Source organism: Fukomys damarensis, unplaced genomic scaffold (assembly GCF_012274545.1).
Source record: "Fukomys damarensis isolate Sample0158 unplaced genomic scaffold, DMR_v1.0_HiC HiC_scaffold_16, whole genome shotgun sequence".
Classification (NCBI taxonomy): domain Eukaryota; kingdom Metazoa; phylum Chordata; class Mammalia; order Rodentia; family Bathyergidae; genus Fukomys; species Fukomys damarensis.
The window spans coordinates 60,196,409-60,211,464 of NW_022900928.1; the positions used below are offsets into that span (position 1 = coordinate 60,196,409).

General features: G+C 36.8%; 3 protein-coding genes across 6 annotated transcripts in view; 2 read left to right on the forward strand and 1 right to left on the reverse strand.

Moving 5' to 3' along the window:
- Positions 1-4,181, forward strand: part of Dlat (dihydrolipoamide S-acetyltransferase) — a 28,710-nt gene extending 24,529 nt beyond the window's left edge. The window contains exons 12-14 of the mRNA XM_010610704.3: positions 1,735-1,897; positions 2,406-2,542; positions 3,544-4,181. Of these exons, the coding sequence (XP_010609006.1) occupies positions 1,735-1,897; positions 2,406-2,542; positions 3,544-3,673 (430 nt within the window). The 3' untranslated portion in view covers positions 3,674-4,181. The remainder of the gene's footprint in view (positions 1-1,734; positions 1,898-2,405; positions 2,543-3,543) is intronic.
- Positions 1,952-14,928, reverse strand: Pih1d2 (PIH1 domain containing 2). Of its 2 annotated transcripts, none has more exons than XM_010610703.2 (7): positions 14,870-14,928; positions 13,451-13,655; positions 12,848-12,971; positions 11,848-12,093; positions 10,694-10,959; positions 7,957-8,085; positions 1,952-2,062 (listed from the first exon to the last, which is right to left on the reverse strand). In XM_010610703.2, the coding sequence occupies exons 2-7, from the start codon at positions 13,625-13,627 to the stop codon at positions 1,970-1,972; spliced, it is 1,035 nt and encodes a 344-aa protein (XP_010609005.1). In that variant the 5' UTR covers positions 13,628-13,655; positions 14,870-14,928; the 3' UTR covers positions 1,952-1,969. The 2 variants fall into 2 exon arrangements, with proteins under 2 accessions (XP_010609005.1, XP_010609004.1); XM_010610702.3 differs by lacking the exon at positions 14,870-14,928 and adding an exon at positions 14,447-14,661 and having other exon boundaries at positions 1,953-2,062.
- Nkapd1 (NKAP domain containing 1) overlaps positions 14,683-15,056 on the forward strand; it is a 13,560-nt gene continuing 13,186 nt past the window's right edge. For all 3 annotated transcript variants that reach the window (XM_010610698.3, XM_010610700.3, XM_010610699.3), the window contains exon 1: positions 14,683-14,814. The gene's annotated coding sequence lies outside the window, so the exon portion shown is untranslated. The remainder of the gene's footprint in view (positions 14,815-15,056) is intronic.

The following is a 15,056-nucleotide window of genomic DNA, read 5'->3' on the forward strand; positions in this document are numbered from 1 at the left end:
AGGAGCACTACTGTGAGTTTAAAGCCATTCTGAACTACAGTAGTGAGACCCTGTCTCAAAATACCCCAACACCCACACACACACGGGAGGTTGAGGCAGAAGGATTGCTGCAAGTTTGAGGCCAGCTTGTGTGACATAGTGAGTTCAAGGTCAGTCTCAACCATATAGTGAGACTGTCTCAAAAAACTTAAAAAAAAAAAAAAAGCAGGTTTTGTTAGTGTCTAACCTTCTTGATCTCTAGCACTACTTAGAGAAAACAAATTAATATAATGTTGGTGACACAGACAAACCAGATACATACAGTGAAAAGCAATGACAACACCACTATTAACAATAGAAAAGATACCAGCAATAATAAATAAAAGGCTAAAAATAAAGTTAACAGTAATAATAAAAATGAAGGGGATGGGGAAAGAGAAAAATGAAGTAAAATTGTAAAAAGAAAGAATAGGAAGATGAGAGAAAAGGAGATAAAAATTTGATTAAAGAATAAAAATGGGACAGTGATTTAACTCAGTGGCACAACACCTACTTCAAAAGCACAAGGTCCTGAATTCAGTCCCTGGTACCAAAAAAAAGGAAATGTAAATGGAATTAAGTTAAAAATAACAGCAAAAACGAAATACAAATAAGAAAAAGATAATAAAAAAAATGAAACCATAAAACAAAACAAATTCTAAAAGAAACAATCAAAGAAATTACTCTGCATCCCTGTGTTTGGTGGGTAGTTTCTTTCTAGGCCCTGTACTATTGGAACCCACCAGATAAGGGGAAGGGATAGTAAGTCACAGCTAGAGTCAGTGGGAATGCTGAGTCCTTCCAGTCCTGGTCATGTTGGGGCATGGGGACAGCAAACAGACCATTGAATTCTGAGCTGGAAATATGTAGCAGGGGGAACTGAGTAGAACCCTAGACAGTCTTAGTGCTTTCAGACCCATCCCTCTAAAACACTATGCCTGTGAAGCTTGGCTAAAGGAGGGGTCCTGCCAGCCACTGAGTCCTGCACAGCCTGAGCTCTCCACTGCTTAACTTTTTTAAAATTTAGGAATAAGACTTTACTAAATTGCTTAGACTGGCCTCTAATTTAATGATCCTCCTGCCTTGACCTCCAGAATAGTGGGGATTACAGGTATGCGTGCTCCAGGCTAGCTGCACCATTCATGTTTCAAAAGTACAAATCAAGGAGAAAGCACAGCAAATGGTAAAAACTATGAGGAAGACATCTGAATAGTAGCACAAACAGATCCTAATTTTGTTGGGGGGGGCACTGGGGATTGAACCCAGGGCCTTTACACTGAACTACATTCTCAGCCCTTTTATAATTCTTATTTTGAGATCGGTTCTCACTAAGTCAACTAAATTTTCCAGATGAAATTTCTAATCTTGCTATCTCAGCTTCCTGTTATGCTGAGACTGCAGATGTGCGCTAACATACCTGCCTTAGTGTTTAGTTCTTTTTTTTTTTTTTTTTTTTTTTTTTTTGAGGTAAATACCCATTCTTGCTTAACTTGGCATATAGGTTTGGTTTTTGTTGTTTTGGGTTTTTTTTTTGTTGTTGTTTTGTTTTCATTTTGTTTTTGTTGAGGGCCTTATGAATGCTAGGTGAGTGCTCTAGCACTAAGCTACACCATAGCCTTAGGCTTTTGATAAATGTTGGTGTTGATCATTTAGTGTTTTTTGTTTGCTTGCTTTTTGGAGATACTGAGGATTGAATCCTTTTTTCTCTTTAAACAGAAATCATGTTGTTGATGTCAGTGTTGCTGTCAGTACTCCTGCAGGACTCATCACACCTATTGTCTTTAATGCACATATAAAAGGACTGGAATCCATTGCTAATGATGTTGTTTCTTTAGCAGCCAAAGCAAGAGAGGGTAAACTACAACCACATGAATTCCAGGTAACATATTTATTGTCAACTTTCAAGGATTATATTATTTTTAAGGTGAACCTGATGCTTTTATTGCCTTTTCTACCTTTTGTTTCTGCCACATATTCTTTTTTTTCTTTGTTTTTTGTTTTTTTTTGTTTTTTGTCTGCCACATATTCTTATTGACATAAGATCCTGAAAATAAAGAAAAATTAAGTCACATGTTAAGTGCTGAAAATAAGACATTTTCCTCTTTATTATATGCACAACCTACTACAACTGACTTTTGTCCATATTATAATGTTCATTAATGTGTATTCTCTTTAGGCCTTTCTGAAAACAAAGTAATAAAAGATTATTTTAGGGGCCAGGGATTTAGCTCAGTGGTGCCACCACCTGCCTCGCAAGCACAAGGACCTGAGTTTGATCCCTGGACCAAAAAAAGATTATCTTAAAGCTTTTTCACAGACTGTACTTTTTTTCTGATTTATGTTGGCAATTAATATGATCTACTTTTTAATCTTTTTTTTTTCTTTAGGGTGGTACTTTTACAATCTCCAATTTGGGAATGTTTGGCATTAAGAATTTCTCTGCTATTATTAACCCACCTCAAGCTTGTATATTAGCAATTGGTGCTTCAGAGGATAAATTGGTTCCAGCAGATAATGAAAAAGGGTAAGTGTCAAAGTGGAAAAGAAGTTGTAAGTTCATTTTCATTACTTTGTATCTTTTTTTTTTTTTTTAATTTTCAGTTTTACCATTTTACTGACAGTTGTTTAGATGGTATATTGGCCCTTCAATAGAATGAAAATGTGGAATGGAATTCCTTAGGGCACCAACTTTTATTAAATGCAATTAATCACATTTGAGATGGGATTCTTTTGAATAGGTTTACTCTAGGTGAGAAGTCAGCACACTTCTTTTTTTTTTTGGTACTGGGGATTGAACTCGGGTCCTTGTGCTTGCGAGGCAGGCAGCAGAACCACTAAACTAAATCCTTGGCCGACAGCACACTTCTTTAACAGTCGATAGTAAATACTTGAGGCTTTCTGGGCCATACAGACTATTGCAAATACCCTGCCATTCTAATATATTTTTCTTTTTCTTTTTTTTTTTTTGTACCAGGGATTGGACTCAGGACCTTGTGTTTGCCAGGCAGGCACGGTGCCACTGAGCTCAGTCCCCGACCCAGCCATTTTAATATAAAAGCAGGTGTAAACAATACATAAAATAATTTTTTTAAAAAATGCACAGCAATGGGGCTGGGGATTTAGCTCAGTGGTTCCGCCACTTGCTTCACAAGCACAAGGACCCGAGTTCAATCCCCAATACCAAAAGTAATGCACAGCAGAGGGCTGGGGAATTTAGCTCAGTGGTGCTGCCATCTTCCTCGCAAGCACAAGGTTCTGAGTTCAGTCCCTGGTAACCGCCCCCCCCCCACGCACAATGCACAACAGAGTTTAAGATTTGGCATATGTAGTGTAGTTTTCCTACCCATGTTTCTAAGTGTCTGGGCTTTTTCTTCAAGCTATTAATTTGAGGTAACTACATGAGTAGTAGATGGGAAATAATATTATATGGGTAGGATTGAGCACAGGAATCAGAATATGGGTAGATACTGATTAAAATTCATTGATTGCCTTCACAATTCCTAATAATGTTTTTACTTTTTCTAGATTTGATGTGGTTAGCATGATGTCTGTGACACTCAGTTGTGATCATCGAGTTGTGGATGGAGCAGTTGGAGCCCAGTGGCTTGCTGAATTTAGAAAGTACCTTGAAAAACCTATTACCATGTTGTTGTAATTGACCCCCAGAATCTTCAGACTCTTGCAGGTTACATTGGTTCATTCTTACTAGGATATTTATATGTTATTAAACATGGTTCTTTTAAAGTTCACCAGTTATTTTTATTATGGAGTCTTTCCAGATAAATTATTTATAATGGCATTACTGAATATTTTAATGCCGGTTATACCCATATATTGTTCACATTCAATGATTAAACACCTGGTTTTAAGCTGTGTACTTTTAGTCAAAGGATATATGCTAGCTTGGTGATATGTATTTCCATTAGGAGATACAGGACAGGCAGAACTGTGCTTCCCTAGACACAAATACTAAAAGTAATATCAGTGATACTTTGCTGTTCCAAATTTAATTGCCTAAAATTTCTTAGATGTAAAGGAAAGAGAAATTAGGGAAAGTTACTTTTCTTACTTTTGTATGAACGAACCATGGTTTAAACTTTTCTGTTACATGATCTGGGTTTTGGTTTATCATATGTGGAAAGGGTAGAGGACTTCAAGAGAAATAAGTGAAATTTTAAATGGTCAAAATTTTCTTAGATGTCTTCAAACATTTATTTTTCTATCAATGTTTAAATGAAATGGTTGCTTTCCCTCTAAAGATATAAACCAATTTCTTGGTATACACGAGGACTTAAGTGGGTATTTGTTTAAGCAAACATGTAATTCTCAGAGGAATTACATGTTTGTTTAAATAAATGAGCATGCTTATAAAATTTAACAGAATTTAAGTTGTGGAAGTAGAATTTTCCTTTAAGATATCTATTTATAAATGGACTTAGTTATCAGAATTTATTACTCAAAATAACTGGAAAGCTCTATGAAATGAAAAAGGAATACATGTATATATGTAAAATATGGTTACTAGAGTTGGATATGTGCCAAAGTCTGTCACCAAAGTCCTGTCTGAAAAAAAGAGAAGGGGTATATTTGTGAATGGTTTAGAATGATAAAAACAGTGATGCCCTAGCCTAGCTAGCATTGCCTGTATTCCTATCTGTTCAAGAGGCTCAGTGAGGCTGGAGGATCACTTTAGCCCAAGAATTTGAGGCCAGCCTGGGCAATGTAGTGAGATGTCTCAAAAAACAAAATAAAACAAATGATGCCCTAAATGGTAATTTCTGCTTGCAGAAAGTAAAAAAGATAAATGTATTTTTAGAAGTTTTTTTCCCACCCCAGTATTGTCTCATGTAAAACAAGATAGCCCTAAAATCCTGCTGGAGAGGAAAAAAAAATTCATTAAGTGGCTACCTCATCAGCCTAAATACTTTTTAAAATTTTATTGTGTTTTGCTTTTCCTTTAGAGGCAAGGAGGACATGATATTTAGGATAATAAAAATGAATTGGGAACATTACCACAATTCCAGACTTTCTGTTGAATTGATGGGTTTTAATAAATATTTGGAATTATTTATGACTATTTAAAAATAAACCTGACCAGTGCTTCCTTATATATGTAATATGTGGAGCTCTCATCTGAGATTTGCTTTGTTTCAGTGTTGAATTATTTCTCAATGTTCATTATTACATGGTGCATAAGTGACACTCCGTATTTTCCACATTTACTTTGCTATATTATTATGAAAACAGTTCACTTCATTAAATGTGACTTTTCATTGATTAGTAATTTTAGGTTGAATTGAAGATTATGTAAAAAACATTTTATCACAAGGGACCATCATCAGTCTGGGCCAGATCCAGTTCCACCAGATGAAACTTCAAAAATAATTAATTCTTTGCTAATGTTTGTGGGTCTCTTTGTTCCCTTGAAGGAAAAATAAAGTTGCCATCTACTAAAAGTTGTTTGAGTTAAGAATTTATCTCAGCTATAATCTAAATCTGCAGTGAGTATATTTCTCTTACCTGAATTGAAGGAAGAAAGTTAGAAATAGTGTTGTTTAAATAAGATTATTTAGGGCCAGGGATTTAGCTCAGCGGTTCGGTGGCCTGCCTTGTAAGCACAAGGACCCGAGTTCAATCCCCGGTACCAATAAATAAATAAATAAATAAGATTATTTAAAAATTAAACTTTGTTTTCAATATGTCTGGTGTAATTTTTGATCTGTTGGGAATTTCTTTCACATTAAATGATTAAGATCCAGTGTCAGCTATATGCTTATAAACTCACAATACATATAAACTTTATGTAAGTGGTAAAATAAGGATTGAATTTAGGAGGATATAATACAGCGCTCTAAACTCAAGGAGCTAAGGTAGTACTCCATCTTGGGGCGTGGCACTTATACCAAAATGGAAAGTACCTCAGGTCTGGTTTTATTAGAGGAATTTACCCCTTATTCTGAGGTGTGTGAGTCTAAAGTTGTCTCAAGGCATGGTGTACAAAAGGAGGTCAGCATGTGGAGACGACAGGAATATGCTGCAAGGAAAAGTTATTACATAATGCATGACTGCTGGAATACACAGGGAAATTATAGTCAATACTGAGAACTGATCTAAAATCAAGTCTGCAGAAAATCTAGTCTCTAAATTTCTAATTTTGAGGGGAAAAAAATCTTAGGTTCAAATTTAAGTCCACATTTGATTAATGTCCTTCCTGGCAACAGTTTGGTTTTTTGTAGGTAGGAAAATGAAAGACATTTTTACTAATGTAAAAATCCATTAATATGTGAGGAAATTTTAGAAAATATGAATTTAACATTGTAAAATTAAGTATATTCAATGTTATGCATTTTTTTAAGGAGTACAGAAACAGTAATGCAAGTAACACCTATGGATTGCATACCAAAGTAGAGATTTAGTTCTGTGTTGTACGGAGATTTTTCTTCTTTTTTTGAGACAGAGTCTCACTATGTAGTTGGAACTCACTATGTATCCCAGGCTGGTCTCAAACTCACAGCGATCCTCCTGCCTCATCCTCCCAAGTGCTGGGATTACAGGCCTGTGCCACCACGCCCGGCTTGTACGGAGATTTTCTGGGAACACATTGTAGCTGTTTTGTAGAAGAAAAGATGTGAAGGGATTTCAAGTTTTTGGTGTTGGAGACAGGTTCTCACTATATAGCCCAGATTGGCCTTGAACTCATGGCAATCCTCCTGCCTCAGCCTCCTGAGTGATAGGACCACAGGCTTGCACCGTCATGCCCAGCTGATTTTAAGTGTTTTGAAGGATGAAAAGTATAATAACTTTGTTAACAATTTTAGGTCATCATGCCATTCCAGAAAGTTTTCAGAAGCTAAATTATCAAATCTATATCAAACTTAAGACAAGTATATTTGCTTTTAAATGTCACAAATTATTTGCTGTACATACAGCATTGGGTCACTGGGTTGTCTTGCATGGTGGCTACCCTCACACTCTAGAGTGTGCTTTTATTTATTTATTTTTGGTACTGGGAATCAAACTTGGGTCCTTGTGCTTTCAAGTCAGGCAGTGGAACCACTGAGCTAAATCCCCGGCCCTAGAGTACTTTTATTTTTATTTGGCCCAAACTTACTCTGCAGAGCTTGTTTCTTTTCTTACCGTTAATAAAACTTTGCTACCTTTAAAAAAAGTTTCAAAATTAGTAAAGATTTATAATCCTTATGTTGAAGTATACATTAATGATTACTGGAAATCTTGTCTAGAAAAGAAAGATGATTAAAGGATGTTTAAAGTGTGACATGTGTACTGCTAAATTGGAATATAAATCAGATGGTACTTTGGTGTTTGGCAGCTTAGAGATAAATGGAAGTTAGAAATTCTTTTACTTTATTTCTGTAAGAGAAAAAATATTTGTCCAAAGTCCACTTTCTCAAATTAGAGATGGATTTATTTAGTTTGTGATGTGTAACATTTGATTGCTGTTACATGTCATTGTATCTGATCCAACAGACATGTCCATATCTGAAAAAAAGGTCTGGCTGACTACCTAGACTCTGGCAGAACTGTTTTATTGAAGTATAGAAATTAATGTTAGAGAACAGGTTTGAATATATCTGGGCCTACATCAGTATTGCAAATATTTATTTTTTTAAGTAGCTACACATCTTAACTTGAAATTAGAACTTCCCCAAATGATGTTTAGTTACTCAAGATTGCTACAGATAGCACTGAAATAATTACCTTACATCTATACTGTTTTAGTAGGTTCTGGTTGATGCCAAGTTTGAGAAGGAAAAGTCAGTTAAATATTACAGGTAAAGGGAAAATGACAACCCATTAAGAACTCTTAAAAAACAATTAATGATTAAGATAAGGTACTACACCTCTACCCATAACAGGCCTATAATTCACATAATTTACAGCACTGGGAACTCAAAATATGATGCTCTTGTTTTATACCAGTGGCATTGTGATGATTAATGTAGATTTCTCTTTGATAAATTTTGCTGTAGTCATTTCAGTATTAACAGATTCTGGAAGATTCAGATGTAGTCTGTACTTCTCAGAGACCTCGATCAGTAAGTCATCCTAAGAATAAAGAAAAGTTTTAAGAGATAAACATATTTCCTGGTCAGTGATTGTGCTAGTGGACTATTCCCTTTGGGGGAGGATACCATTTACTGTCATGTGGTTTGTAATGAGCAATGAAAGTACTGTTGTAAATTCCTGAAATTTTGACATTGTGATTGCTGCTCAATACATAAGATATTAACTGATAGAGTACTAGAGGTAGGATGTTGTCATTCCTAAATTATATGTATTGTCTTTGGGTCGATTAGCAAATGGCAAGGAAACTTAGGGATGACCTGAAAGATCATGACCCATCCTTCATAATAATAAAGCTTTTAATGAAACCATCACAATAATTAGAAGACAATACTTAGTTAATTCATGGCTTTAAGGTAAAGTGGGGAATGTTAGTATGTGTGGTCCTACTAACAACATTTCATACAATACTATAAGAAAAGCAAATTTAGGAAATAATTGTCCAGTGCACAAGCAGAATTGAAAAGGAATATACAGAGCTCCTAAATTCTAAGACTTAAAGGCTGAACAATGGAACTGTATTTTCTATGGGTAAAGGATAAAGTTGAGAAATTATTTTTATTAGCAAAGTCTAGAGACAAATATTAAACCACAGATCTTTATGCCCTTCAAACCTCTGGATTAAGGTACACTTCAGTGAATCGTTATTTGGCTAAAATGACAATTAAGTCTAATGAGACAGGTAATTCTTGAGACACAAACATGTCTTAAGTATAGCACTGGCTGGAATCAAAGAAAACAAGAATTGACTTAAAACATTCTTTGGCCTTTGAATATTCCATGTGCAAGAGACAGGGTGAAGAAGCTGCTCAGCACCTAAGACTGGTATAGTCACTACTTTCGGATGTAGCCAAAGTTTATACTGTAAGAAAATAATCTCCCAAAGAATGGAGCAGAAGGTCATGAAAAATAAGACTACGAAGCTAGATAATGAACTGTCAAGGAAAAGCAAAAATACCAGAATCAGTGTGCACCAGTAACTGTGTGCCTCATATTTTCCCATTCCTGAAATGAGACTATTATTGTTATCTGTCTCCTTTCCTCATCGTATGGTGAAGAGTTTAGGGGGTAAACTTGGCATGTCATTGGTTTGTAGTTAAAGGAACAAATCACAGAGTATATATAATGACAAAATCCTGTATTGCGTGCGTGCGTACATGTGTGTGGTACTGGGGATCGAACTCAGGACCTTGTGCTTGCGAGGCAGGCGGTGGCATCACTGAGCTAAATCCCCAGCCAAAATATTTTTTTGTGTGTGTCTTTATGTGTTGTTTTTTGTTGTTGTTGAGGTGTTTTCCTTGAAGAAAGAAGCAAGTATCTGTGACCAAGAGGATAAACACACTGTAGAATTGGTCCCAACTGTTTGTTCTTTTTCTACAAGGGGATTATATATCCATGCCAAGTGACTTCCTGTGATTTACCTGTGAAAAAAATATACTTTCCAGTCCTATTGGTGTATGATTTGGCCTTGTGAAATACTTTGGTCAGTGGAATATAAGCAGAAATGAAATGCCATGCCTAAGGAGAAGTTTTAGATCTACTGCATAGGTTGGTCATTTGTATTTTAACTCTCCTAGGAAAATTACATATCTCAGATGGAAACTGCCCCTTCATCTGGATCTAGGAATGTGCAGTCAAGACTCATGGAGCTGATATGTAACCTGAGCAAATTATTATAAAACCTTGAAATTTTTGCTGTTACAATATAATACTGTGAATGCTGACAGGTACAAATTTACCATATATCTGGCCCTCTGTATCTTAAAGTACTGTATCTGTGGATTCAACCTACCTTGTATTGATGAAAATGTACCATAGTTAGGCCTCTGATGGTTGCACCTTACTGAACATGTAAAAGACCTTTTGCCTTCAGATTATTCCCTAAACAATGCAGTCTAATAATGAGATAGTTTAGATCTTAATGTCCCCAAAGGTCCATGCAGCAATGGCTTGCTTTCCCTGGAGTCATCTATCAGGAGGGTGTGGAATTTTTAGGTGGGGACCAGTATGAAGTCTAGCTGACTCGGGGCATGGCCCTCAACAGAATGTGGGACCTTGGTCATTTCCTTCTCTCTCTTGTTCTTTGGCCATAAGGTAAGCATGTGCTGTCTAACCACAGACCTAAAAATAATCTAGGCAAACTGATCATGGATTGGAATCTGAAAATATGGGCCAAAATAAAATATTTTGAAATATTTTAAGCATTTTAATAGTAACAGCTGACTAATAGCAACTATCATTTATATTGCATTATTTTAATCCAGAGATGATTTAACAGGTCCCTGCTGGCTTGAACCTCCAGCAGTACATGCACAACTGTCTCACCTGATGGGACTCTCATTGCCCAATGGGACAGTCATACACGAACCACCAGTGGTTCAGAACTTACCAGCTGTGAGACATGAATTACAGCCTTGTTGTGACCATGTTAAAATATATGGGAGGACATTATATACACATTTTATATGTAACTATGCCACTTTATATATACTGGACTTCTGCATCAATGGATTTTAGTATCTGCAGGAGTTACTGAAAACAGTCCCTCATGGATATACCAAAGGACTACTGTGTTACCTGTTTAACTTACCTCAGAAACACTAAGGTCACAGAGAGAGACTTCATTAATACCAGGTAAGTCGACTTTCAATTCAATTTTCAGAGGTTTCTCATGCTGATCCTTCAAAACTTTTAAGTCATAGATTGGTATCTTCATCTCCACGTGGGTTTCAGTAGTAGAAATCTCTTCTATCAGACATCTTGCTTCACTTGAAACTTGGTCTTTTGGCAGTAAGAGATGAGGAAAGTGATCTGAATTGTTCACAGTGCTGTTTCTTAATTGTTCAAGAGTGTGTTCTTTAAAAAAAAAAGGCAAGAAAAATCACAAAGTACTATCAGGTTGTGAGCTGTAAGATATGTTGTATAAGCAGAGATGGCAGGATAAGCTGCAGTTAAATTAGTTTGGAAATATTAAGCCAAAAGAATCTTTAACAAGGCCAGGGATGTAGTTCAGTGGTAGAATGCTCACCTGGCATTTAAGGCTCTGAGTTCAGTTAGATCGCTAGTTCGACAACAGTAAAACTGGGAATTTTAAGCCAAAAATTTTGGCTGAAAAATTTTCAGGAGTTAAAATCTTTATGGATATGCTAACATTTAAAAATACCCAATCTGTGTGTGTATGTATGCTATATATGTGTGTGTGTGTGTGTGTGTGTGTGTGTGTGTGTGTGTGTGTGTGTATGTGTATACATACTGTAAGCCAAGTATACATTAAATATATGGTACTATTGTCAACGAGGACTATTTCTATCATCTTTTCAGGTCCTTCTTGAAGGAAAAAAGATGTATTGCTGATTATTTTATTTTGTATTTGGCTTTGTTTCTACATTTTAGCATTAATACATACAAAATGAGAGTAAAATAGAGTTAAGTTTTTAGCCAATTTCTTTTGCTATTCTGGTTCAGCACAGTATCTTACAGTCATCTTGGCTAGAGTGAAGAAGATGTGGGCGCTTCTGCCCTTGGATACTGTCATGTTCCACAGTGACAAGGCCACCCACCCATCACTGCTCTCAGGGGACCCTGCCTCTTGACCTACCTCAGCCCCCTGAATGATGAGATTATAGACAATATTTTTCTGAAGTTTTTCATTTTTTAAAATCAAGACTTTGTTTGAAAAATGTATAAAATTGCAAAAAAAAAAACCTTAAATCATTTTAAATTGATTTACATTCATCAACTTACCCTTTCTTATTTTTTGTCTTAAATCTGTGACATCATCTTGCATTCCCATCAGATTTTGTTTCATTCTTTGAATGCTTCCTTTTATTTTAAATTTGGTAATATGGTAAGAGTGTGAGAGAGTGAGTTGGAATTGCTCCTCAACGCATTTCATAGCCATCTTTATTATCTGATCTTTTTTCACTTGCTCCTTTTCTGTTGCCTGGAGAACCTCAGGATTGTAGGCAACATTGATGACTGTGTACTCATCTGTGTAATTCAGAGGATATGAAACAAAGACACCTTGTTTCTCTAATGATATTGTTAGGTTATATATTAAACCATATTCCTGATAAAGCTACAAAATAAAAATTCCTGCATTTTTCAGGATTCACAGTGGTGCTATATATATAAAAAGTTGTAATTAAGGCACTGTTTAGCATTTTTGTATGGATTAAAAGCACCCATATAATTGCAGTATTGAATTTGCATACAGGTACACTAATTTGTCATAATTATACTGCCAAATAAAATATTTTACTTGAAATGTTTTTGCCAAGTAAAATTTAGTCCATATATATATATATACACATGTATATATATATATGTGTGTGTGTGTGTGTGTGTGTATATATATATATATTTGCTGCTGCTGTTGTACTGGGTATTGAACTCAAGGCCTTAAATTACATCCCCATCCCTTCCTTCCTTCCCTCTTTTCTTTTTTGAGACAGGGTCTCACTGTGTTCAGGCTAGCCTTGAACTCACTATGTAGCCCTGGCTGGCTCAAACTCACCATAATCCTGTTTCAGCTTCCCTAGTGCTAGCATTACTGGCATGTGCCACAATCCCTGGCTATCCTTTTTATATTTTAAGACAAATTCTCCCTAAATTGACCAGGCTGGCCTCAAACTTGTGATCCTCCTGTCCCAGCCTCCTAAGTAGTTGGAATTATAGGCATGTGTTCCTGTATCTGCGTCACAATAAAAATTTTAAAATGCGCTTTTTCTTTAATCCTTTTTACCTGATGTCTCAGTGATGTCTTCTGGTCTGCCAACACTTAGAGGTACTGGATACATACTTAATTGGGGAGTGGGAATCCTTTTCCACTGACACAGATTGATAAAAAGTATTTTTTCTTTTGGCTTCTGGAAAGTGAATAATTTTGATATCTCAAAGTCAAGTTTAAAAAATAATGTTATGTCCTAAAATTCGTTTATCACAGTGTTGGAAGAGAGCTTTTTAGGTGCTAAGTCATGTAATAAAACTGTTTGATAAATTATATTTTTGTCACTTGCTTTCTCTAAAGTCATCAGCTATTTTCATTATGAATTCAGATGCTGCTCCTTCTGAAAGGAACTGGGCAGAAGAAGGGGAAATTGATAAATTGTTCCTAGTGCATTTGACCCTATTTCACCACTTCATCATCTCATTGTCAGATACGTATTTACCATTCATTCTCCTGTAAAACAATATTCCATACTGTGTTTTAGTTTCTATTTACAAAGGCAGTTTCCATCAAAATTGCTTGTGTTAAAAGTAGCAATACTTAAGCGTAGGTGTTCTCTAATTATTCCAGGATAAGTTCATTCAAGACCTCCCCACTCCTGGCATCAATTCTATGTACCAGAATCCTGGTCTGTAGACAGAAGTGTGGCTCTGGGCCAGTGCAGAGCTGTTTTCCCTCTTTGAGCTCCTGCTGAATGAAGTTCTTATAGCACTCTGGGTCACTTTCAGCCAGATCATCTAGGAGATTCCAGAACTGAGTAATCTGGGTGAGCAGACCCTTTGAGGATGTCTGCATGACTGATGATGAAATAGGCCTCTGAAACCTGTGGAAAGATAAGATTTAAGGAAAACAGTATCTATGGATTCATTTCCTCTTTTAGGAGAAGAGGAGTGGATCAAGAATTGTTTTGGTGAAGTTATAAGCTATTCCCAACACGTCTAAAAGCTGCACCAACATTTTATCTTATAATTATCTAGTACTATTTCCTAAGTTTTAAAGTTATCCACTCAGGTAAGGGCTTATGTCTACCTGGAGTTTAAATGCTGAGGGAACAATCATTTTAAGTCTGGGTTTCCAGGTGATCTTATACCAACACCTGTATATCAGCTAACTGATGCCTCCCCAGTCCTTAAATTGCCAGAAGAATGTATATGGGGTGAGGGCCGCATGAGATCTCTCTGATCCTCTGTAGAATTTAGTAGTTAAGAGCATATGCCTTTGTTTTGCTCAAAATTAAGATGACAATACCAATCTCATATATATATATATTTTTTTAAATTATTTTTTAAACCAGGGATCGAACTTGGGACCTTCTGCTTTCGAGGCAGGGGCGTTGCCACTGAGCTAAATCCCTGGCCTTCAATCTCACATAATTATTGTGATGATTAAGTAGGCTAATATAAATAAGCTGGAACACTTGGTGAACTTTCAAGAGTTATAATATTCTTTCTACATCTTGAGATAAACATCTTCATCCTCCCCGCCCCCCCAGTGGAAAGGTGTCCCACATTATCCACGGAATGAGGAAAAGAGATTTAGATTCTATGGGTACATGTTAGGATTAGACTAAATATAAAACTAACGAACAATTATTCCAAAGGTTTGGGAACCCACCTCTGAGTTCACAGACAAACCGCGCCGTTTGTTACCCGGGTAACCAGACTGGGTACAACATTTAATTGGGTCCGAGAAGCTCCACGCGAAAATATCTCCTTACATCCAGTTCCGGAATTTCCCTTTTCAGGTATCGGGCTTGCTTTTCAGAGGAACCCGAAGCCCTTCTCTTCCGAGAGAGTGTTTCCTTTCTGTAACCGTGGACTTCAGAAGCGTCCAGAAAACTCTCCCAGTGGGAGTCTCTAGGTAGCCCATTGGAGGGAAGAATTTCTCGGGAGCACGACTTCCGGTCTTTAAAGGAAGCCTCCTCCTTTTTCTCTAAAACCGCTTCCTCCCCCTTCCCCTGCCACTCGAGGCTGCGGCGCACGGTATGGGTGTGTTTGTGTGTATTTGTGTGGGGCGGGCGTTTGGAGGGAAGGTTACCGCGAGCTCCGAGGCCTCTGTGGGGCAGGGATCCCGGTGACAAAGATGGGAGTATTTTCTCTGACTTCCACTTGGAAAACTCAGCCCCCCCTTCAGGCGCCCTAGACACTTCCTGGGGCCCAACGGAAGGTTGTACCCATCCAGAGCGTCCCCACCGGTTCTGGGGAGTGAAACCCAAGCCCCGGGG